Source organism: Ambystoma mexicanum, chromosome 1p, assembly GCF_040938575.1.
Source record: "Ambystoma mexicanum isolate Mex_15411 chromosome 1p, UKY_AmexF1_1, whole genome shotgun sequence".
NCBI classification, from domain to species: Eukaryota; Metazoa; Chordata; class Amphibia; order Caudata; family Ambystomatidae; genus Ambystoma; species Ambystoma mexicanum.
In genome coordinates, this window is record NC_090921.1 from 618771550 (window position 1) to 618797546 (window position 25997).

The window sequence follows — 25997 nt, forward strand, 5'->3', positions numbered from 1 at the left end:
TGGTCTTACATAGACTCCACCCTGATCATGGAAGTCCCCTCAGAAGAGTCAAGGATCAAGAGAAGGAAGAAAGTCTGCTGGGGGCCAACCGTCGTCGTGACAAAGCCTGTGTCGAGTCTCCACATCCAAGTGCCACAATGATTGTTTGGACATCCCTGTGACCGAGTCTGACCGTCTGCTCCCGCCAAAAGTTCTTCATCTAGCCACCAAGGCAAGATAACCAAACCAGAGCTTCTGTCATTTTACATGGGGGACCCACCGTTAACGTCGCTCTTCTTCACCATAGAAGGCACTGCCCAACTCTTGGGTACTTACCTAGTCAGTTGTGCTAACTCCTCTTGAACGACCCAACCTTGTTCTCCCGGGCCTGAGGCACTTGTCCCCAAGGCTGAAATCCTTTAGGTGGCCTATGAAGCCCTACTGAACACTTTGAATTAGAATACATGACCTAGCTGTTACTTAAAAGCATATTCCAAATTTTGACATTGTCTGCCATCCTTTATTCTGCCACCCAGTATCACTGGTTCCCCCAGTGTCCCCATCTGACTTTTTAAGACTACTTTTCCAGATCGGGTTGGACTTCTAAACTATCAGTGTTGCTAATTAGTAATTGTGGTTGATAAATGGTTTGCTAACTCAAAGCTACTCTTGAAACCTACGCGTTGTATCATCTCAAGGGCTAACTGTGATATGAATATTGCTACTGCAAATGTCGTATTATATATATGAAACTTTCCTTACTTACCTGAATTTTATTTTGAATTGAACATTGCCTAGTATATATAATTAAAAAAGCATATTTGAATATAACCATAGTGTGTATTTCCTTGACTACAAGTGTGGTCAAAGGTCTTTGTACTCTACCTACAGCCCTTCTCCCTCCTATACGAAGCTTGGCTGCTCATCCATACCTACCAAACCTTTTGGGTGGTTCAGGCCAAATCTAAGAATTGGACCCCTCTACACCTAAGAGTGAGTCTTCTATAGTCCTACCATAGGCGGACTTTAGTAAAACTCTAACACCAGTATGTGTTTCCTTGAACTAAGTGTATGCACGGAGTACTGTGCGCCTCACTACAGCCCTCAACCCTCCTAGATTAAGACTGGCTGCTCAGCTATTACTACCAAACCTGTGGGTAGTTCAGGCTAAACCTAAGGTATGCCCCCCTGTTCATCCAAGGTGGGCTTTCTAAAGTCTCATCCCAGATGGGACTTTTTAAAAAGCTCCTAACAGATATATGAACATTTTCTGATAGGTTTAATAATTAAACAGTATTAAAAATGTTAATCTATTCATAGGAAAATGCTGTGTCATTTCTAGAACGTGGAGGCACGTTATGGAAACACATTATGCACACTACTGAAGGTGGTGTTATGTAAACGCCACCCTCTCTGGTGTGCAGAATGTATTTTGCTCACAGAGACCTCAAGGACTTCCTTTGGAGACTCTCTGTTAGTAAAATACTGTCGGAAAAATACTGCGAGGAGAAAGCACCAGTAGCTTATTGGTTGCTGCAGTCTTCACCCGGCAGTTTCTTTACTCAAGGAATGTCTCCAACGGAAATGTAAACACCCCCCTCACTGGTGTCAAGAATGCATTTTGCTCACAGAGAGCCGCCAAGCATTTCCTTTGGAGACTGTGAAGAAAACAAAACAGTATAGGCAAACACTAGTAGGGGAAGGCTGCAGCAGCAGTACGAAATGGGTAGAGTACTAGAAAAAGCAGATCACTGCGCTTGATCAGGTATAAATAGTTGTGGATCCTGGTGCCAGTGGGTGGTTCTTACGAGACGGTGCCCTTCCATCTTGACGAGGTAAGAGTAGGTTGTGGGAAGAACCGTTTCAACAAGGCGCTGTATCATAGATTTTGCCAGTATTAATTGGCTCAATTGTGCCTTTGAACAAATAATGTGGAGTCTTGTCACTTCGAGTAATATGGCGATTTAATTAAACACATAAGCGGACACTTGTTTCGACCCAACAAGGGTCTTTTTGAAGGCGGTTGTAAGTGTACAGAGTGTAGTGGAAATTGTGGTTAGTGAACATAACCCAGTGTAGTTGGAAGCCAGGTGAGTAGTGTAAGGCAAAGTTTGTAAGCAGTACCCTTTAGGTGCACTACAAACAACTCTGACTACAGGTATAGGAAACCCAACCTTTGGCATAAGCCTGTACTACACTGCTTTGGTAGCGTGTTGAGCAGCCAGGCTTATCTCAAGAGGGGTCAATGTGAGCTGTAGGGGAGTTACACAGAGATTCACACCAACTAGTATTCAAGTAAACACTTACACACAAGGTTTCTTGAATAAACAATTATTAATTTATCAGTCAGAGTAAGCCTTCTTCAGAAGGGAGCAATATAAAAGTAACACTCAAATACACTTCATAACATATACACTCAATGTTTTGAACTCAGATACCCTTTTGGGATGGCACAACCTACACCCTCAGGTGACTTCAATTGCTAGGGTGCAGGGGACATTAACATATCACTGTTGCATTCAGAATCATGTAGGAATAAGTCAAAGGAAAAGATATATAAAGAATACATTCTGAAATGTCCAACAATCCCACTCACTCAACCACAACACTTGCACACTTGTATCCAATTGTATCACCCATTACACATGCATGCTATTATGATAAACACAACTACTTCATTCTCACATCGGAGTAGCATTCTTACAATAATTGCACTCACTATGGAATACGCTTCACTACTCAACTGGCTTCCAACTACACTGGGTTATGTTCACTAACCACAATGTACACTACGCCCTGTACAATTACGACAGCCTTGAAAAAGACCCTTGTTGGGTTGAAACATATGTTGGCTTATGTGTTTAATTAATTCACCATATTACTCGAAGTGACAAGACTCCTCATTATTTGCTCAGAGACACAATTGAGCCAATGATACTAGCAAAATATTGTATCCAGTGCCTTGCCTTGTTGAAACGGTTCTTACACAATACCTACTCTTAATAAGCAAGCAGCTTCTTGGTTGCTGCAGCCTTCTAACTGGCAGTTCGACTCTCTGTGATTCGCTGTCTTCTCTCAGAGATAAGATAGCTAATCATAAACTGGACTTCGAGCATTTCAGAAAGTATTTGGCCAAAGCAGAATAGATGGATTCCAGCCGAAGTTCAGCGAGTACTCAATCGAAGCTGAAGTTCGGTAAACCCCTAATATACACACACAATCAATAGTAGTACGGTAATTGTTCTGTGGTATTGGTGTAGATATGAACAAACCTATTGTGCAGGCTACAAAATAGATCCTGGATGACTGCATCTGAATATCAAATCTGTGACATAATATACACACAATCAATAGCAGTAGAGTACTTTTCCTGTGGATCAGTGTAGATATGAACAAACCTATTGTGCAGGCTACAAAATAGATCCTGGATGACTGCATCTGAATATCAAATCTGTGACAGTAGGCAACCAATAAGCCTAGGGAGAGAAACAAAAACGTCTATTAGAAATGTTTGCAGTTTATAACATATTAATTGAAGAAAAAAACACCCATGATCAAAGCAATAACAATTTGTGGAGTTTATTCTTGAATGACAACTGTGATTCTATGACAAGACGGGAGGCTCGCATTATGCTTTACTTTCTTTTATTTGCTGCCACAACAGCACTTTAAAACTTAACTTTAATACTGCACATTTATGTTCTTACAAAACCACAGTTATGGAAAACGAAAATGGACCAGTTTAAACGTTTGTTTCATATCCGAATGTGATCACTGTAATCACCCGGGAACTACTAGTCCCATGATACTCATGTCTCTGGTAGTCCCATCCTCCAGGCTCTGCACCTATCAGAGGGCAACCTCCTGTATAAGAACCCTGGTGCCCAGGTCCTTTCCTCCTTTCTTTTTGCTGCCTGAGAGAAGTGACATTTCTTTATCTTTGCTTATAGAAGGATTGTTAGTCACGTATATATTTCTATAATTTCTATGATGTGTATAGCAGTATGGCATTACACCGTAGCACATGGAATTCGTTTCATTTCTCCTGAAAAGAGTTTACCTTTCACGAAACGTTCGAGTGTTGTGAAGAGCGAGCGAGGGCCGGAGCTGCGAGCAATTCCGCTGGCTTCAGGCTGCCGAGCCCCGCGCTCTGTAGTAATCGGCGCTGGCGAACTCGGCGGCTGTTAGGACCCGTGGGAGCGGGACCTCCTCAGGTTTCCCAGGGATTCTAGCTTCCGCTCACATTGCGCCTGCAGTCGCGTATGAGGGAAGTAGTTAACCAGAGCTCCAGATTCATTTTCGAAAAAAAATAAATATATATATATATAGATATATATATATATATATCTTTTTGAATACTTTATAAATCGCAAGAAGCGGTTTACAGGCACACACTACATCAGTACTCAGCAAGTGTGTATAGCCTGAAGAGCCTTCATCTGCTGACTTCCACGCAGTTGGCCGAGCCAACACCTCGATTATGGCTCAGTTTATCACCCCCACTAACACCTCTTCCACTTCTCCGGAGTGGAGTCAAGAAGAGTGGGAAGAGGATCCTTCCCAGCAAGAATCAGACTTGTCACAGAGTTTTAAGAAGGTACTCGGAGACTCCTTGCAGCAGGCGGTCTCTCAAGGGGTGCAGCCCATTACAAAGAGATTGGAGACTCTGGAAATGATGATGGCTGAACAACAGAAACAGATCACAGCCAAGAAAAGACGGGCTAGTAGCCCTGATGAAGGAACGTTAGCAGGACACCCCCAAAGAGGGGTTGAGAAGAAGGGGTGTAAAGTAGCCCGGAAGAGCATGCACTCTTTGACCCCCCCCGGGCAACACTGAAAGGGTTAACACTGTTCCCCAATTGACAGACGACCCTGTCGCCAGGCTTAAAGAAGCCTTTCTGGCAAAGAACAGAGACGGCCAGGATAGACCCCCTACCCCAGGGGTGTACAATTTAGGGGATGATGATATATAGAATGAAGACTTCCTGAGCTGATAGCGTGGGCAATCTTTATTGGACTTATTTCAAAAACAGTCCGTGGCCCATCCACTACAAATTCTTTTTGGTTCTTCAACAAAAATCCCATAACTTCAGAAAACAGCATAGGGAATCAGAGTAATGTGCAGTTCCGTTCCTTGTAGCAGTGCTCTCAGCAACCATGACAGGATGCCTGTCACTTTCGAAGCAACGTGGCAGATCTGAATAGGCAGTTTTACACAGTTCTGGGTTTCAGGTGAAATGTAATCCTACATTCAATAACAAATATCAGTGCATAAATGCATTGTTATACAAAGCATTTATGCATGCAATGATGACGTATATTTCAGATAGAACTGGGATTGCACCGTGACCAGGGAAAACAAGCCAAATTACAAACACATAATTGTGGTTCCATACCTCAGTTTTGCTTCGAATTTGGGCCACATTTATGTGCAGAGAAGGAAAATGTTGCATACCCGCTTGGAACTCTCTCCATTCCCTGTTAGGGTGATTTTCTAAGAGTCGTTACATGGGGGCTTGAGAAGACCAATCCGTAGCTTTACCCTTACTTTACTACTGTCTCTCACAGAGAGGTCAAGGCTTTGGCCTTGGGAGAAGAGAACTGTGATAGAACACCACACATCAGCCCACAACAAACTGAAATTCCAAACACTATATAACTAAAAATATACTCTTTATGTTAAGTGTACATGAAATAAAAACAAAAACAAAAGATGGCAAAAAACTGTTAGGTGTCTCTAAAAGGCACAAACCACCATCTAAACCAACAAAAACTTCACAAATAGGTAAAGTTATTAGGTACATTGATCATGTTTACAGTTTTTAGGTGTTTTTACATTTACTTTTATGGGACAAAGTAGATAGGAAGGTCCTAGTTGCAGGAAAAACGTAAGCACAAGTTGCCAAGGTCCAGGAGGAGCTAATTGCAGAAGAAGCAATTTTCAGGAAGGTGAAGGGGGGGAGGGGGCGACCCCACCAGAGGGGATAGATACCCAGATTTGATGACGAAAGTCGTCTTGGAAACCTAATGAAGCACTGCTCCACAAGGTTTGGTGCAGACAGCACTGTTTGCTCCAGTGCCTGGGAAGAAGGTATTTAAAGAAATCCACCAGAAATTAAAGATGGGAACAGCTATGAAATCTCAATGGTGTGGAAAAAACTGAAAAAGGGGATGAGGATGCACAGCCGAGTTTGGACGCCTGGTTTTCTGAAGATCACATTTATGATTCAGGCACAAGGACTTTACATGGAGCATTTGGCAGCAGAGGATGGATCCAGTGCTGCCTGAGGGCCGAGGACTCGGAGGTGACCCTTACAACAGTGGATTGAAAAACAGAAGTAGCAGCACAGTAGCTCAATACTGACCCTACACGACAAGTCAGTGGTTGCTCTCCTTAGGGCTTAGAATTTCAGGGCAAGATAAAGGAGGGTCATGGAAGGACAAGCAACAAACCTGTCCAGCATAGCACCATGGGATCCCATGTTTGTTGCCATGATATATACCAGAAAGCAGCTACCAGGAGAGCTCACAGGTCTGCAAAGCAAGAGAATCAGACGATACCCATCGGATCAGTGGAAGGGAGAGTTTGAAGCTGAAGGCAAGCAGGACGACAAGAGGTTCACTGGAGCTACTGAAACAGGAATGTAAAATGCGACACAGTCAAGATCCCAGAATAAATTCCTTATTTCTTTAAATTGGGAGCAAAACTATTTTTTAAGGGAGTAAATTCCCAGTCCCTTAATTCAAGAATGGGAGTTTGCCTTCAAGAGGATCAGGAGTTGACGACTGATCATTAAAGCTGCAACCTCAGCCTCACTATCTTCTTTAACCTACCTCAGAACATAGGTCCAGGTAGTAGTCATGGCTCAGTGTCTCCACAGTGTATATATGGAGGGAAAGGAGGGGAAAATGAAAATGTGTCCCAACAGTAGGGATTGACATAGTTGGTCTCCTTGATCCTCCTACATCCTCCAACAGCAGGTGTATCTTGGTGGTTGTTGATCAAGCCATCAGAACTCCGGAGGTAATCCCACTGAAAAAAGTAGCTGCCAAGTAAGTTGCCAAAGCAATATTAGGCATTTTTACTACGGTTACTGTCCCTAAAGAGGTTGTAAGTGATAGGGACACTAACTTTAGGTACAATTATATGCAGGCCATATGTAAGGAATGTGGGGTGTCATATGTTTCCATCCGTATATCATCCACTCACAAATGATCTAGATGGGAAATTCAACAGAACTTTCAAAATCAGGATTGGAGCTCTTGAGGAGCCCCAGAGAAGGAAGTGGGAATGTTTCTTCCATGCTTACTTTTTGCCTACAGAGAGGTGCTTCAAGAAGGGGTTGGCTTTAGCTTCTTTGAACCTCTTTTTGGTCACCCTGTCAGGGGACCTTTAGCTATGATCCAGGAAAGATGGAAGTTTCTAATTCCTCCTGTTACCACAAATATGTTAAGACTGTGTGCTGGACTTAAGAGGATGGCCCTTCTGAAGGTTCAGCCCAATGTCAAGTTGAAGGCTGGACAAGCACTGTTGAAACATTGGTATGACTAGAAAGCTTCATTTGTTTGTTTCTCCCCTTCCCAGATAGTTGAGAGTAGGTGAGGTAAACTATTTAGTGGAACTTGTAAGACCTGGTGAGGCTCCCAATGTGATCCATGTGAATAGACTGAAGGCATTCATCCCCATGGTTGAAATGGGAGCCCTGCATTTGGCTTAAAATAGGGATGAAGAGGATTCTGAACCTCCCCCCTTACCTGTTCGAAGGAAGCCAGTCCATATGGTCCGACATCCAGTGGTAACCGCAGAGTATTGCATCTTGTCTTTCTGGGACCGAAATGGGACGTCGGCATAGGCATGTCTGTAACACTATCCCTATCATGACGTGTGTAGTACCCAAAATCCCTCACGCGCTGAGGTCCCTCCGATTGTATTCTTTCTGCCATGACGGAGCCCAAAGCTATAGTGAGTGAGTACATAAAGAGAGAAAGTAGTAAGACGACTATGTTCCTTCCACCCCGAGCGGGGAGGTAGGGAGGGCACATGTGAATCTAAGCGGATACAATTATCAGAAATGCTATTACGGTGAGTAATGCATGTCTTCTGATGCTTGTTAATCTGCTTAGAATCACATGCTGTGCATAGACTAGCGAGCAGTACCTGGAGTTGGAGGTGGGTTGTGAGAAGGAACAGTAGAGAAAAGATGTCTTCGTACGGCTTGTCCCACCTGAGAATCAGACTTAGGAATGAGTGTCTAGGCAATAGTGTTTTGTAAAGGTGTGTACAGAACTCCAGGTTGCCGCTTTGCAAATGGACTCAAGAGGAACATTTGCAATGAATGCTATGGATGCCCCAGTGCCTCGAGTAGAGTGAGCTCTAGGCTTGAAGGGCAGTTCTCTCTTCGCAAGAGTGTAACAGTGTGATGCATTTGACAATCCACCTTGAGATCGCTGATTTAGAGACAGGATCCCCTTCTCTACCAGCTGCCACTGAAACGAAGAATTGTTTAGTCTTCCTTAGTGGTTTAGTTCTTTCCAGGTAAAACATGACTGCCCTGCACACGTCTAGTGTGTGAAGGCTTCTTTCGGCCATGTTAGTAGGGTTCTGGAAGAAAATGGGTAGTTCGATTGACTGGTTCACATGGAACTTTGAAAGGAAATTAGGCGCAAACCTGGGATGTGCGCGCAGAACTACCTTATCTTTGTGGACTGTAACAAAGGGGTCTAATACAGACAGGACCTCGCTAACTCTTCTGATAGAAGTGTAAGCCACTAAGAAGGCTGTCTTATAAATCCGATCTTTCAGACTTGCTTTATGAATAGGCTCGAAGGGAGCTCCCATGAGCCTGGTCAAAACCACATTCAGATCCCACCCAGGGGCTGGGTGAGAGATGGGAGGATAAATCCTCTTGACCCCTTCCATAAAGGCTTTAATTACTGGTATTTTCCACCACAATACTTTTTGTTGTGATGTGGTGTAGGCTGACCGATGAAACTTTAGGGAATTAAAGACTAACCCTGAGTCCAACAGGTGGGTTAGATACAACACAATGTGTGAAGGTGAGCAATCTAAGGGATTGACGCCCTTGGAATTGCACCAGATGACAAAACATTTCCATTTGCTGGCATAGCAATAACGTGTATTAGGCTTTCTCGCTTCCCTGAGTATGTCCATGCATCTGAGGGAGTTGCAGGTGTCCAAACTCTATGATCTCAGGAGCCAAGCTGCTCAATTCAGAGTTTGTGGGCATGGGTGTAGGGTCCCCCCCCCCCTGTCCTGAGACAACATGTTGGATCTTGTTGAGTTGGGGAGGCGGGGGGAAGCGTAGACAAATTTTCCCGACCAAGTTATCCAGAGACTGTTCGCCCTGGATCGGTTCTGGGGGTACCTGGAGGCGTAGTCTTGGCACTGGGTGTTCTCCTGAGTAGCAAACAGGTCGATCACTGGGAAACCCCATTCTGCGAAGACGTTGGATACAATGTCGTCTTCGTGCAGTCTCCATTCGTATTCTTCTGGCAGAGGAAAATCTCTGCTGAGTACATCTGCCAGAAGATCGAGTTCCCCTGGAACATGTTGGGACAACAAAACATATTGTGTTTGAGAGCCCATATCCAAATGTTTTGGGACAGCTTGGATAGCCCTGGAGAGTGAGTACCCCCCTGTTTGTTCAGGTAAAACATTGCTGTAGTGCTGTCTGTTAGGCTCAGTACTGTCTTCCCTTGCAGATGCAGCTGAAAGGCTTTCAATGCTTTGAACACCGCTAGTAGTTCCAGTAAGTTTATATGGTTGGATGCTACTTGAGGGGACCACACTCCGTGTGCTGTCTGCTGAAGCAGGTGAGTCCCCCACCCCGTGAGAGATGCGTCGGTCGTGAGAGTGGCTTCCACTGCAGGGGTGGTGAAGGTCTTCCCCTTCAAGAGGTTTTCTCTTGACCACCACTGCAGAGAGAGAACGAGGGCTGGCGAGACAACTAACAGATCTTCCCATTGTCCGCTGGCCTGACACTACTGGCTGTTGAGCCACTCTTGCAGGGGATGCATGCGCAGCCGCGCGTGGGGAACCAAGTATATACATGATGCCATCATCCCTAGCAAACGCATTGCTTTGCGTACCGTCACCTCCCGACTGGCTACATATTGAGGAATCTGAGAGAGCATGTTCTGAACCCTCTCGCTGGAGGGGAAGACAAGGCAGTCTTCAAGCCGAATAAGCGCTCCCAGAAATTGTTTTACTTTGTTGGGGACTAAGCTGGATTTCTTCTCGTTGATTAAAAAACCCAGGCTGAAGAGGAGATCTACTGTTTTTTGGGTGTTCGAAAAACAAGCGTCGAACGAGTCCCCTGTAATGAGCCAGTTGTCGAGGTAAGGGTAAACTGGGACTGATAGTCTGTGCAGGTGTACTGCTGCCACTGCCAGGACTTTGGTAAACACCCTTGGCGCCGATGCAATGCCGAAGGGGAGTACTTTGAACTGGTAGTGTTTGTCCTGAATCATGAACATTAGGTATTTTCTGTGCGCTGGCAACATTGAAATATGAAAGTATGCATCTTTCATATCCAATGTTGCCATGAAGTCCCCCTGTTTCAGCATTGGGATCACCTCCTACAGTGTTAACATGCAAAACTTCTGGGGTTTTATAAATGTGTTCGCTGGGCGCGGATCCAGAACAGGACGCATGGTGAGATCCTTTTTGGGTACAAGTAAGTACACTGAATAAATATCCTTGTTTACCTGAAGAATAGGGACGGCTTCTAGGGCGTCCTTTCCTAGCAGTGCTTCCACCTCTTGGATCAGGATCTCCAGATGGTCCGGTGAAAGGCACCGTGAGCATGGCGGTCTGAACTGTGGAGGTTGGGCGAATTCCACGCAATAACCGTGGGCGACCGTCTTTAAGACCCACTGGTCAGAAGTTATCCCCTCCCATGCCTTGAGGAAAGATGTTAATCGCCCCCCCCTGACCGGGGAGACATGGGAGGGGACCTGGACTTGGTGGTCATTTCTGACCAGAGGCTGTGGCTCCTCTGGGATTGGGTCCTCTGCCTCTACCTTTGCCGCGTTTGACCCCTTGAGGGGTAGTAAGTAGGGCTTCCGGATGCTTGATTCGTGTTGAAGTTACCCGTGCTGTAGTAGTTGTGACCGGCATGGGCTTGTCCTCAAAAGGACCGCCGAGAATTGTTACCCCTCTGGGAGGAGGGTTTTTGTGTAATTTGGTCCAAAAGACCTAATAGTCTCGTGCTCCTTCTTGGCCGTCTCCAACGCTTAATCAACTGCTTTCCCGAAGAGGTTAGTCTCCTCAATGGGTTTCTTAATGAGGGAGGCCCGAGTCTCAGGTCTGAAGCCGGATGTACGCAGCCATGCGTGTCTTATCAGAAGAGTACCTTGTGCAAGAGACCTGCCTGTTGTTTCTGCAGTGTCCAGGGTGTTCTTCAGCACATTCTGGTTAACCAATTTTCCCTCCGAAACAATGGCGAGAAGCTTTGTTCTGGCGGGTTCAGGAACCTCCTGGAGGCCTTCTTGGAGTAAGTTCCATTGGGCATCAGCATAGCTTGCTAATAACGTAGTATTATTAGCAACCCGAATGGTGTATGCAGCTGCTGATGTGACACGTTTGCCCAGGGCATACAACCTTTTAGACTCCTTGACCAGTGGTGATTCTCCCGTGGCAAGGGGTATCCCTGCCCTCTTTCGAGTGGTAGTCACTACCAGTGAGTCCGGGATGGCGTGCCCTTTGATATACAGAGGGTCAGTAGGAGAAGGGCGAAATCATTTTTCGACTCTCGGGTTCACTGCCCGTGTCTGAGCAAGTGTGACCAAAGAGGGAGCTACCAGTCTCTTAACTGAGTTAAGAAGGGGGATGGATTGACTCGCCGGAGGTTTTTCTTTAATAATATCCTCCACAAAATCCTGCTCCGGTACCGCCTCTTCAGTGGCTATTTTGAAGAATTCTGCTGCTTTTTTCAACATGGAGTTGAAAGCCATTTGGTCATCCACAGGGGAGGCCTGGTAAGCCGGGGTGGATGGAGGAGAACCTAGGCACAAAATATCAGAGTCCTGATCTTGTTGTGTCCAAGGGTTTTCACCTTCCTGCTGGATTTCCTCCCAGTTGTCCGTCGTATACTGTTGATCCTCTCATAGTTTGATAAAGGAAGCTTCCTCTTCTTCATTATAGATGTCTCTATAAGTATTTATATGGATCACGTCTTCTTGTTGGAAAACCTGAGACTGATTTACTTGAATTTGAGGGTTAGGGTCTACCCGAGCCCTTTTCGGGGGCGGATGATCAGAAGAACTGATAATCCGCTCCAGCCGATCCATACAACCCTCGAATTTTTCTGTAGTCCATTTAGAGGACCCAAACGGGTCGGCGGGAGGAGAAGTGACGTTCTCCGCACTTTGGCGCCGACGGGAACCTCTAAGGGTGTCAGAGAGAGTTTCTTGACCATCTACGTAGATATCATCGGAATCGGGAATCCAATCTGCTGAAATCTTTTCCGCGGATTGACCCATAACCTTCGGCGGAACCGGAATAAGGCCCACCGCCGCTGCAATTCTTCCGATGCTACTTTGGATAGTCGCCGAATCGTCGTGAGACAAAGGCCCCGATGATTTGTCGGGAGTAGAAATACTGTCCGCGCCACCAGGAGGCTTAGCGGTCGGGTTTCTGGGTAGAGGCCTAGCCGTAGTTCTGAGGCCTTGGAACTCGTCGAAGCGGCAGACTCCCGACTTTCGACGCGTGTAGGTTTTTGGAGTAGAGCCCTTGGTTTGTTTTGATTGCCCAGTCGCCATGCGCTGCTGCAAATGCGGGGAAGGCTTTGGATCAGAGCGATCCGAGGGACCCGGTGAAGACTTCGGCGGCCCCTTTGGCACTTTCGCCTTTTTTGACAAAGGCGTCGAAATTGGCGTATGGGTTGTGTACTTAGTGTGATGCGCTTGTACGTCCCTCTCGCCGGGTGTGGTCCCTGTAGCAAGACCAGAGTCGAGCCTGGAAGGGTCGGGGACGGGCTAGGCGGATCTTGAAATGTCCGCCTCAAGGTCTATAACATCCGCGTTGAACCGTCACTTTCGGCTGGTGTGGCAGTGGGGGAGGGGAGCTCCACGCGTGACATACCGTATGCGGCCCACCGATTTACACGGCGCTCCTTAAGGGTCTTGGGCCGAAGGAGTTTGCATGCCGCACACCGCTTCTAGTCGTGCTATAGGGGGAGACAGGAGTTACACGTCCTGTGTTCGTCCTTCCAAGGATATCTGACCCTACACTTAGGGCAGAATCTAAAAGGAGTCCTTTCCATAGCAAAAGGGAAGGAGGAACAGACCGCAAGGGAAAAGAGGGGAAAGGAGGAAAGACATACTAAACAATATGGCCACCCCGACCCCACTCTCCCTACTGTATAGGTCAGCCAGAGGTCCCGACCACGTGGACAATCCGGCCGCCGGATCTTAGGCGCCGAAATCCACAGCCGTAGACTATTCCCCCCGTAGTCTTCGTCGAAGATGTAGTTATTGGCGAAGTGACTTAACGGGGTATAAACCGACAATTCGGTAAAGATAAACAATGTCTCTAGTAAGAGCTCTGCTATAGGGCGGCCAGTTATCTGGGCAGAAAAAAACAATCTGAGGGACCTCAGCGCGTGAGGGATTTTGGATACTACACACATTACGATAGGGATAGTGTTACAGACACGCTATGCCGACATCCCCTTTCGGTCCCCGAAAGACAGGATGCAATATTCCGCGGTTACCACTGGATGTCGGACCATATGCACAACATGTGATTCTAAGCAGATTAACAAGCATCAGAAACGCAGTTCTCTCTAAACCCAGGCTTGACACCTTGGTGTCAGCATGATATCGACACTGGATATAATGTGCCTACCAAAAGTAGGAGTTACAGAATGGCAGACAAGATTCGATCGCAACACAAGTCTGAGGTGACCAAGATGTTGCATATGGACCAGTTCAGTGGTATTGGTACCAAAAGCAAGTACTACTAATGTGAGGTTCTGCGTGGGCTATAGAGCTCTTAATGCTGAAACCAAGACATGTGTTCATCTTTTTCCATAACCTGACTATTTGGGGGACAAGCTGGATGCTGCAAAGTGTCTCAGTACGCCCAACCTTACTGCAGGGTATTGATGAAAATCCCTGACAGCAAATGCAAAGGAGAAGACAGCATTTTCAACACCTGAGGGACTTCACCAGTTTTGGGTAAGGCCATTTAGATTAAAAGAATGCACCTGCCACTTTTTAAAAGGTTAATTAATCATGTCCTGAATGGGTTAGATGAATTCTGTATGGCATATCTTGATGATATTGCAGTCTTCAGACCTACTAGGGAGGAGCATGTTAAATACCTGGATATTGTGCGAAAGGAGGCTTACTTGACCGTACAGGCTACCAAATGTCAGATTTGCCAAGGTTCAGTGACCTACCTTGGGCAAGAGATTGGTGGGGCAAAGTGCAGCCTCTCCCCAGTAAAGTACCAACTGGACAACACTGTGCAACTGCTACAAACCAAACCCTGATTAGATTTATTTCTAGGACTCAGTGGGTATTACGACAATGTCATGGCGGACTATGGAACTATAGCTGTCCCTTTGTCAGCACTAACAACTCCAAAGAAACCTAAAAAGGTTACTTGGTCAGTGGAGTGTGAGAAAGCCTTTCAGGGCTTGAAGGATTCCCTTTACTAGACACCTGTTCTCAGGGCACCCGAATATCAGAGACTTTTCTTAGTACAAACCGATGCCTCTGACACTGGAATAGGAACAGTCCCCTCAGCTAGATGTCAAAAGGCAGGGAGCACCCAATACATTTCATCAGTCGTCAGCTGACAGAGTTAAAACATGTTGGCCCTTAGAAAGCTGTGACCCTACCTCTTTGGGACTCACTTCACTGTATAGACTTACCATTAGCCCTTAAAATGGCTGATGAACATGAAGGGAAAGAATCCTAAATTGGTCATGCGTTCCGTAAGTCTTCAAGGCTTTGACTTCGCTATTGAGCATAGACCGGGTACTCAATATAGCAATGCTAATGGGCTGTCCAGGATGTATAAACACTAATACTAAGGGGAACTGGAAGAAACCTCCCTAATCCCCTCAAAACACAGCAATAACTATAACTACCAAATAACACCCATGAGAAGTATAAGCATTTATTCACTACATAATGTATATAAAAATGGGGTGTAGACCGTAAGTGTATTTTCTATACGATTTATCCAATGCAAAAATAGTTCTGATCAAATCTAAAAATACCTTCCTCCAAACCAGGTGGAGCATTGAAAATACAATTTGTATCCTGCGATAGTAGTAAATCTCCCTAATACTGGAGCGACGAGCAATCGCCCACGCTTGATGCCTCGTGCCGATTGTCATCAGCAAGAAAGCAATTACTTGTTGCCTCACGGTCTTCGGGCGTCAAAAGCGTGCATTTCATCTTCAAGCACTATACAGGCGTCCAATAGCAATAGACATGTTCTTTTTTCTGTTTCCATCTAGGCCTGGTATGTCGATATCTTCACTGAAAAAGATACTCGAATCCACCATTGAGAGTCCAAAATGGAGCGATTTGTTTGTACTACGTGACTGTAAGATATGCTTGGTTGTTAAACAAAGAAAGTCATTTTTTCTTGATTTGAAAGTTTTGGAATAGTTTTCTTTGCTGCTTGGGAATTCAAAGTTGTCATTTAAACACATAGGAATGAATCTGCACTGCGAAGGTTCGAGCTTTTAGGTTTCACTCATGCTTGCAGCATAATATTCTTTGCCAAACTAGCAGAATACTATTTTAAATATAAGCATTCTGTGAGAAACCCGACTGTATTCTCCCACCTACTCCCTCGGGATCTTCCTTTCAGGTGGCCAGGGAAGGGCCATTCTACCTCAGCCTTCATGGGGTATTTTCAATTGCACCCCATCTCCCCACTCCATTTCCAACAAACACAGAGGAGGAATATGCAACTAAGATCAATGAGGATTACCCATAGAAAAAGCATTGGGAAGCAAGACAGGACCTACTACTACAACATACCCCTAGGCTTTCACACTAATAGCATCAGGCAAAGTGAGGCTGCCTGCATCCTGCTGGCGACGTTCAGTGGAGTGCTTGTTACCTTGGGACCTGTGTCAGCACCAAATGTGCCTGAGGGGCAGGTGGTAAGATCCGCGTATCCTGGCGGGACCACTGGCCAACACGACGCTGCCCACTGAGTTTCGTGACAGTTAATGAGAAACTCGGGAGCTTGCGTGTGACTGCAGCAGCAAGTGACAGATTGTGAAAAGGTATAAAGCAAGAACGCAGAAAGAGTTGGGTCGGCCCAATAAGTAATACTTGAGATGTATGATGGCCCAGTTGATCGCTAAAGCTGCCAATTCGATCACCGAATAGTTATTTTCCGGCTAGTATATAGAATGGGGTTGTTAGGCAAGATTGTATGTAGTACCCTGTGGGAGACTGCACCAGCCTTGACCTCTTGGCAATAGTTAACCCAACCTTTGGTAGAAGCATGTACTACACAAGTTGTTAGAGTGACTGAGCAGCCAGATTTATCTCAAGAGGGGTCAATGTGTGCTGTAGGGTTATTACACAGAGATTCACAGTGACAAGTATCCAAATAAACACTTACTCAAGGTTTCTTGATTAAACAATTATTTATTAATTTAACAGTCGGTTGACTACGCCTTCTTTAGAAGGGAGCAATATATATGTAACACAAAAATATTCTTCAAAATACACACTCAGTTTCTTAAAATCAGCAAATACCCATTTAGTATGGCACACAGATTCTTTCTACACCCTAAGGTGACTTAAATAACTAGCCCACTGTAGACATCACTGGTACATCTAGAGCAATACTGAAGTTCGTGTCAAAAGGAGAAGACGAGGGAATAAAACAATGGTTAAATATTCTTAAGCAAATTAACCCTTTCCTGGGGGAAAGGCAAAGCATAAAGTCAGAGGTAAGAAGAGTCTTTCAAGGAGCCTAGACAGCCAATGTTAGTTGAGCAGAAAAAAGTCTAGGTGAGCTAAAGCACTTCTTGCAGGTAGGTAAAAAGTAAAATGTCTTGCACAATATTTTAGAAATCACTGTAGGGCCACAGGCTGGGAGGCTTGTGAGGGGCAAAGCTGCAAGCAACTGTGCAAAAGCAACCAAGACAACTCTCAACTGAGAACTAGCAAGGCTACACGACAAGTAGTAAATCCCCTTATTTTTACAGTACCTTTGGTTAGAAGAAAGTAGTTTGAGCTGGCTTCTGTTCCTGAGTAGGTCTGCAGATCCTGTTGTTCCTGGGCCTCAGTAGTGGGGACAAGAGGGAGGCGGCAGCAATGGGCAAACTTCAGCTCAGCGGCACTTCATGGTTTCAGCTCCTTGCGACTCTCTCAAATAGCAACACTGCGGTTCTCGGATACCTTAATGGACTTTCATCGCATCTGGGGTCCAGCACTCTGTTGAGGTGGCTCAGACTTGGTTCGTCCTGCTTCATGGGAGACCAGAGAATCTTCCTGCAGCTCGGTCTGACTTAAAGACACTCACTCGATTCTGGTGTTCCTCTCCCTGGCAATCGGTTCCTGCAGCAGCAGTGGAAGTACAGCCAGCTCTGAGAGGATTTCCAGATGAGCTCGTCTTGGGGTCGATTGGACCAAAAAACCCAAGGGGAAAAGTCGTCCTTTGCAGGTGTTCTCTAGTCGAGGAGAATTCGGAGCTTCAGCACTGCAGTAGGGCTTCACCGGGCAAACCAACAGTCCAGGAGTTGCAGCAGACGTCTCTTCCAAGTTCTTCGGATTCCTTCGTCCAGTGTTCGACTCTGCCTGACAAGCGAAAAGCCTCGCCTTTTATGCAGGTTTCACCCATTCATTCTCAGCCTAGCTGTCACACAGTGGGGTGGCTGTCCTCCAAGTACAGCCAGCCAGCCAGCCAGCCAATCACCTTTGGGTGCATTCCTGTAACCAGGGTAATTAAGCACAGGGAGTTTCGGGCACCTCCCTCACTTCCTGCCCCTGCCAGACACACTGGAGCCAGATGCAAGCTTCACTGGTGAATCCCGCCAAAGACAAAACAAACAAAGGGACCAAACCTCAATCTCAAGAAGGACCTTTCCAACAGAAAATGGTGAAAAAAGAAGACCGGGCCATTTTGACAAAAATGGGCCCCAAGGGTGCTTTACTGCAGCTTCAATTCGAGCCCGCTGTAGAAACACACAATGGTAGGAAAAAGTAAACCACTGCCACCAGCCATTAATTGTAGAAAGGGTAACATAAAAATGTTACATGAGAAACTAGACAAAAGGGATACTAAGTAACCCCTCCAGCACCCTTTTTTAAGATACTGTGTGCTGGGTCTAGAAAGTTACAAAATGTAAGTAAAGTCATTTTCACTTCACTACTCTGGGATACAGTAGTTTCACCAAGAGAAGGTATTTAAACCTTTGGGAAATCTAAGACTTCCCTGTGCCACTGTACTTAAGGTGCTGTGTGTCACAATGTAAAGATGATGCCTATGGAGTTTGTCAGACTCCAAAGTCAAAAGAAAAGTCTAAATCACAGAAAAATACATGAGAGTGCGAAAAAGGTCTCACTCTCTCCAGGTCTGAAATTAAAAGTCCTAAAGTCCAGCAAAAAGAGCTGCGGGTCTCCAAGGTAGAAGGGATTTTGCACATTTCTGAGATTTCTCCCTAACAGGGGGTGTTCTAGCCCGTCATGGTCATACCAGTTTAAAGAAAGCCTGAAGGAAACCGCGCTAGGGGCGCTGAAATAAGAGGAAACTGAACTATAAGAAATAAGGGTGCGAGTGACCTGACAGATGAAAAGGGAAAGTAGAAGCGAGAGAAAGTGAAAAAAGGGTACAAGCGGCCTAAAGGTGATAACAAAAAAGTGCGAGCAACACAAGACAGTAACAAGAAGGTGCACACGTGCACAACCAAAGGAACAAAGGGTGCTAGGGGCACAATGAAGACAAGAGAAGTGTGCAAGAAGCACAACAAGATAAAAAGAGGGTGCAAGTGTACACGATAGAAATAGAAAAGAAGGCGGCAGGAGGCACTGTGAAGTTGAAAAGAACAGAGAGAAAGAGGCACAGAAGAGACAACGTGCCAGAAGAAATGTACAAAGAGGGGTTGTAGATCACAGTGGCCATGCTTGGGAGGATCTAAGAGCCCAGCGTTCTCAAAAGTCTCCGATACTAACCCATGTAAGAACTGTACTGTGAAAGGTACATCCATACTAGGAGAACTTTATTTAAAGACGAAACAGGCCTAAGCTTGGGGAAGGGAACCCTGAGAGGCCTAACAAGAATTGTGCAAGAGACATTGTTGAACTGTGTAAAGAGACCTATATTTGGGGAAAGGAACCCCAAGAGACCCACAGACATTTGTTGATTTGTAAGACTACCTTAAACCAGCTGTGGTTTAAATTTCCTTTTCTTTGAACCACTATTTTCTTTAAGAAAACTTCCCATCACATTTTGGATGATATTGGATCTGACGGAGAACCCTTATCTAAGATGTCTGTTAGATCATCTTGTTTGAATGGCAATGGAGGCCTACTCCACCCCATGTAGTCCACTACCTTGGACATAAATTGTCTGTAGGATGCATCTGCATGCTCCCCAGCCTCTGGTCTCTCAAACTCAGGTGAGGTATCCACCCCACTTGCAGTCTGTAGGTTGTCAAAGAGGTCTCTCAACCTTGACTCCTCTGCAATAAAACTCTCTGGTACATTTTGCATACCAAATTGGAGGCCAAATGGAGCTTCTTCATCTGAGGGTTCGTTTTTCCTCATATTTGGAAGAAAGAGACTTAAAATAGTCTATTCTTGGTAGTGGCACACAGGTTTAGTTATGAGAGGTCTTGTAAATGATGGGTTTGACGCCGGAGGAGCCATCAAAACTTTCTTCATTGGCGCCATAGGTTTTACCGGGGTGTTCGGCATCGATGGCGCAGCTGGCAATGATGGCAGAGCTCGTGTTGATTCTTTCAGCGTCGAAGTGGACGTCGAGGACTTGGCTGGCGACAAAGGCGCCACCGGCGTCGATGGTGTCCACTACCTCGACTTCTGCTTAAGATTCGACTGATCATTGATTCACCGGATCGAGGCCTCAACGGCTCTCGAGGTGGATCGGGCCTTCGTCCCGGGCTGAAGGGCGTGCAGGATTTAGGTCGAGCCCTTTCCTTCCCTGCTTCTTTCGAAGGAGGGTAAGAGCATGGCTTGGAGGCTTCTGTTTTTCAAATATTTTGAGCATCTCTGCTCTGAAGGCCCCCCACTCGGCCAGAGTGGATTTTTTAGTTGGGCAAGAAACTCTCTCTGGGGAAGCATGCAGATGATTAAGTCGATAAACCTATGGTGCCTTCTCTTAGACTTCTTCGAGGACGAAGAAGAGTGGTGAGATCCACTCCTCGACCGCTAGGCATTCTCCCTCCGAGGAGTCTCACCTCTCAACACATCAGTCAAAGGTTTCTTGGCCGGGGCTAAGAGATTTAGGGATCGGACCTACCTTCAATTTCCCCTTTCGTTCCTTCAAGGCCTTTCCAGTCATCGACTGGCACTTGGAGCAGTCCAAGGTGTTATGGTCTGCCCCGAGGCACCAGAAACAAATACGATGGGGATCTGTCAAAGACATTTTCGCTATTCTCTTTCAAAATAACGAAGTTGTCACGAAAGTGAAGCAGCGTGCCGTACTTCTCGAAGCTAAAGCTCTCGTGGAAAAACAGAACTGATGCCAACGGGTGCTGAGTGTGCTATATATGCCTTCGATGACATCCTCGAGACAAGGCCCTATAGGGACATCGAGTCGACGCACAGCGCCCTCTGAAGCTGCATATCGAGTATCAAAGATGAGGAATATGTGTGAGGACACAATCCATTCGAAGGATACAGATTTATGAAGTGGGGGATAAAGCGGGAAAGATGTTGGCATGGCTGGAAAAGAGGGAACATGACAGAAACCATGCGTGGGTACTGCTAACGGACGTTACGGAGGAGCTCAAAGAGGCGGAGGAGATTGCACAGGCTTTTGCGACATACTACAAAGCCTTGTACAGGGCTGCGGGGGGTATGCCTCAAGCGGACAGACCTAGAGTGGTAGACTCAGCGGTTTTGCCACAGCTGACGGCTCAGCAGGGAGCAGAGCTAGAGCTTGGCATATCGGAGGAGGAGAAGGTGGCGGCCATATCCCAGCTCCAGTCCGGAAGGCCCCGGGACCGAATGGTTTCCCAGTAGAGGTGTGGAAGAGGCTTGGGGAAAAGGGTGGTGGGACCGCTGTATAGTCTGTTCCAGCAAAACAAGCGGGATGGGATACTGCCTGAAGATTTAAGGGTACTGAACAACAAAAACGGGGAGGTAAAGCTAAAGCTTACAATTGGGCTAGGGTACGAAATAAGAAGCCAAACTGAAAATACCCTATAGCAGTTATACATAGACGTAAACCATGTCAAAACCAGTTGAAATGAATAAAGAACGTTTATTAAATCATTTCATGCAAAATTCATCATCAATCTGTGTCTGTCTCAAGAAAACATTACAAAGGTAAACATCTAATTAAGAAACTGTCATTCCTCTCTAGCACACACTTCACATCCATAGCATTCATAAAGCAACAACGAGCGAAAAATAACTGTAGTGTGGCTAATTGCCAATTCCATTATGCATTGGGTCTCAAAACCTTTCCTGATATGTCGTAGATCACTAAGCATAACTTTAACACTTCTACTAGGTATGAGCTGTACTGTACGCGAAGTCAGTTATAGTTGGAATGCAAAAGATGTCAATGATCATCACCTTCACAGAACAAAAACAGATGGAAAGATGTCTGTGTTTGGTGTCGTCGACTCGAGTTTCGGCTAATGTGGTCCACAAACAAACAATAGGACCAGCCTCATCAGGACGAAAAGAAAGGTGTTAAAGGGAGAGTATCTTCAAGACTACAATAAACACACAATGAAAAGCTAAGCTGCCAGACACAGCTGTCAACGTGCAAAACATATGTCAAAAAACACAATTTCATGCTGAAGCATTCTTCATAAGTCATTTGTGAAGCCAATGCAGTTAATGAAAAATGGGACTAAGGCCAGAGCGGCCCACCCATCCCCAGTGGTCATGGTGTCAAGGACTGGAACAACGAAACAAAACCAAGTGGAAAAACAACCCACGCCAATGGCATAAGCTTGTGGCATGCATGGTGCTGTTTTCAACATAGCCAGTGGTGGAATAGACTCACCCGTCTACGGTTGTTAAGCGGTCGGCTAAAGTGGGAACACAAAAACAGCTGTGTAAGCACTGGGTAGCTGTTTGCTAATCAGAATCAAAACCAGCTGTGCAAAAGGGTATGAGCGGGTCTGCATACTTGTACCCAGGATCCTGGGTGTGCCAGTCAGCGGCAGCGCGGGAAGGTCATGCTCGACGTAAACTAGGAGTGGGATAACGGATTGCTAGCGGTCATGCAGCATCTCGCTGGGCAATGGGAACAAAAAGGGAGGAGAAAGAGAAAGGGTTTGTCAGGTTGCGTGGCTCTATGGGTCTCACAACACAGGGTTAACGGTGGGCAGCCGAAAACCAACTCGCCGTCAATGCACTCACCTAGGCGGGCACGCATGTAAGTGCGAACCCTGTTTGGAACATCCTGGCATGCATACTAGTGCTCGCCAAACCGGGGAAGCCACCAAAATGCTATGCCTCCTATAGAACAATCGCGATCATAAATGGGGAAGCAAAAAGGTTAGCGAGGATCCTAGCCAATCGCCTGCTCGGGGTGATGGCGCGCCTGAAGCACCCGGACCAATGTGGGTTTTTACCATCTAAATCCACCTGTATGAATATTCGTAGGGTGCATATGGCCATGAACCAGGCCTCCACCATCAAGACTCCCCTGGCCTTATTATCAGTCGATTTTGAGTCAGCGTTCAACCCGCTATATTGGACTAGCTGTGGAACACAATGCAGTGCATGGGGTTCAGGGAGAACAGTTTGGTGCGCTTGTTATATATTGCACCAATGGCAGAGGTGAGGGTAAATGGGTTCTCCTCACAGACATTTCCCCCGGGGAGGTTGACAAGGCAGGGATGCCCCCATTTTCCCTTACTCTTCACGCTGGCGGCAGAAATACGGTCCAGTCGGGACCGGGTGGTTACAATTGCTATGAGGGAAGGGAAAGGGGTGGTGGGGGGGTTGGAGGCATGGGTCTCCCTATATGCTGATCTGTTGATGATCTGTTTATCTACAAGGGATGTTCCACACAGCTCATGCCATAAAGTGACAAGAATCCAGCATGATTATCCGGGATTCGGCAGCCTCAAAGTCAATTGACAAAAGTCGATTTTGTTAACTTTGCAGGGTGGGGATGGAGCAATTTTGTGGGCTTGCCCACACCAGATTTAATCGACAACATTATTAAAATATTTAGGGATTCAGTTGAGCGGCCACCTCTCAGATTTTGATATGCTAAATCTACATTCGATAATGGAGAGGTTCAGACTCACTACCACCCACTGGCAAACCCTCCAGCTGAACTTTCTGGGTCGGGCTGCTCTCTTTAAGATGGTCTTTGTGGCCAAATGTGTATACTTTGTACAGAATGTCCTGCTACCAATTCCTGGGCTGTTCTTTAGGAAAATTGAAGGGGCACTTAGGGGGCTTCTGTGGGGAGGTAAACAGGCATGCATAGCCCTTACAACCTTAGAGCAGTCAATGTGGGAGGGGGCAATTGGGCTGCTGTGCTTGCAATGGTACTACTGGGTGGCCTAATGGGGGGTGAATGATTGGCTGCATGGGGAGCTAGACCTGCCGCACATCACAGGTGAACAGCGGTGGATGGCGGGGAGGCCCCCCGATGCAGATACTGTATGGGACAGTGAGGGGAGGGCTGGCACTTCCTCGCAGGACGAGGCACGTGCAGCAGGTATGGGTTGTAGCAAACAGGCATGTGGCATGGGAAAGGCGGCTCCACCTTGAGTCGGCGCTTATTAGGATGGGGCATTTAAGAAAGTAGGATAACAGCGGAATACGCACTCTGGCCGATGTAGTGCAGGAGGCCGCCTCGCGTTTGTGGTTTTGCAGGAGAAGTTTGGACTACGTGGCTGTGACGGCTTCAGATATATGCAGCTAGAAAATAGAGTGAGATCGCAATTCACAGACCTACAGGAGATACTGCAGAACTTCCCCTTAGCCAACCTGCTGCTGGCACAAATAGAGACCAAGGCCACCTCAACCTTGTACCAAGTGGTGTTGGCCTTCGGGTCACAGGAGCTATCCCAACTAAAGGTCAGATGGGAGCGGGAGGTAGGAGCACTGGAACCCGAGAACTAGGTGGAGGCATTGAGGTCCCTTGGTTTGGTCGGAATCTCAGCTATACTAGTGCAGTATAAGATCCAACATCGGGTTTACTGCTCCCGCACAATGTTGTACAAATGGAGGAGGACTGAAAATTATGACTGTGGGGTGCGGGAGGCGCATTATTCCATATAAAATGGGAGTGCACACAGGTGCAGTACTTTTGGTGAAAGTATCAATAGAATGACTGCAGTTTTGGGACCTAAAGTCCCCAGGGACCCGAAATGTGTGTTGCTGGGGAAATAGGAAGAGGTGGGCTTCACAAAATATGAGAAACTGCTCATCTCAGTGGCTTTGGGGCAGCTTACAAAAGTCATTTCGTCACTGTGGTGGGGCACCAGAATGGCCCCGGATTAGCGGATGGACAGCGGAAGTGAACATGTGCCTGGCCATGGAAAGGCGGGTGTACAATGCACAGGGTTGTCTGGGAAAATCTGTGAAAGTTTGGGGCAAATGGGAAGGAGGAGGGTAGGGTGGTAGCAGCAGGAGGGGTGCAGTGGTTGGTCGGTTCCTCTAGGTTCAGAGTAAAACTGTCTAATCATGGGATCCATTAAACCTCATTATGCAATGTCAAACAATGTGCTCGTTAGTTATGTGATATTAAAACAAACAAAATGTTACATTAAAAAAAGAAACCGCTCCTATCCCTGTGTTGGAAGCATCAGTCTGGACTAAGAAGGCTGGAGTATAATCTGGAGCTCTCAGCGCTGGAGCTTTATAGAAGGGCTCTTTCAGCCCCTGAAAAGTTTTTCACAGTCCTCATTCCACTTGACTTTTTTGGGGTACTTGGGAGAGGACACAATCAGAGGAGATTTTTTGGTCCTATAGTTCTCAATGAAGTTCCTGTAGTAACCAGCGAGTCCTAAAAAGGCTCTTGTATTTGAGTAGTAGGGGTGGCCCAGTCCTGTACAGCTTGTACCTTACTGGTTAAGGGCTTAATCTCACCTCCTCCTACCTCATGTCCAAGGTAGACCACTTTACACTGACCAACTTGGCACTTCCTTGCTTTGATGGTCAGATTGGCCTGTTGAAGGGCCTGCAACACTTGTTCCAGGTGGATGTTCTTCTCAGGAATGGCTGAACACTGCAATGTCCTCCAAAATATTCCACACAGAAGTTATGTAAACCATTCAGAACATGAATTACCATTCTCTGAAAAGTGGCGTGTGCCTTTTCAATCCAAAGGGCATGACCTTAATCTGGTACAAGCCTTCTGTTATGGGGTAGAAAAGGCTGTTTCCTCCTTGGCATGGACAGTCATGGAAATTTGCCAATAATCACTTGTCAAGTCCAAAGTACTGAGGAATTGTGTGGAGCCCAGATTTTCCACCAGCTCATCTGTCCCTGGCAATGGATGGGCCTCAGTTTTGGGAACTGAATTCAAGGCCCTATGTTCCACACAGAACCTAGGTTCTTTGGTACCTGCTTTTGGCACTTACACAACTGGCTAGCACATGGACTTGTGGAATGTTCAATCACTCCAAGGCCAAGCATCTTGTTGACCAATTCTTTAATGCGGTTCCTCAAATTAGCCGACATCCTGAAGCCCCTTCTTTTTACAGGTACACTATTTACCAGTGTCAATGTCATACTGGCCCACAGGGTACAACCTGGTGTAAGTGAAAACAGAGGGGCAAACTGAGTTAAAGATTTGCACTCCTCCCGTTGCTGCAGTGTCAAATTTGAAGAGACCAACTCCT

At 46.2% G+C, this 25997-nt stretch overlaps 1 protein-coding gene across 3 annotated transcripts in view; it reads right to left on the reverse strand.

The window, feature by feature from the left end:
- Positions 1-25997, reverse strand: part of SPPL2B (signal peptide peptidase like 2B) — a 1058839-nt gene that overhangs the window by 177419 nt on the left and 855423 nt on the right. For 2 of the 3 annotated variants that reach the window (XM_069649606.1, XM_069649608.1), the window contains exon 13: positions 3378-3455. The exons of the other annotated variant lie outside the window; for it this stretch is intronic. In XM_069649606.1, coding sequence (XP_069505707.1) covers positions 3378-3455 — 78 coding nt within the window. The remainder of the gene's footprint in view (positions 1-3377; positions 3456-25997) is intronic. 3 annotated transcript variants of the gene reach the window in all.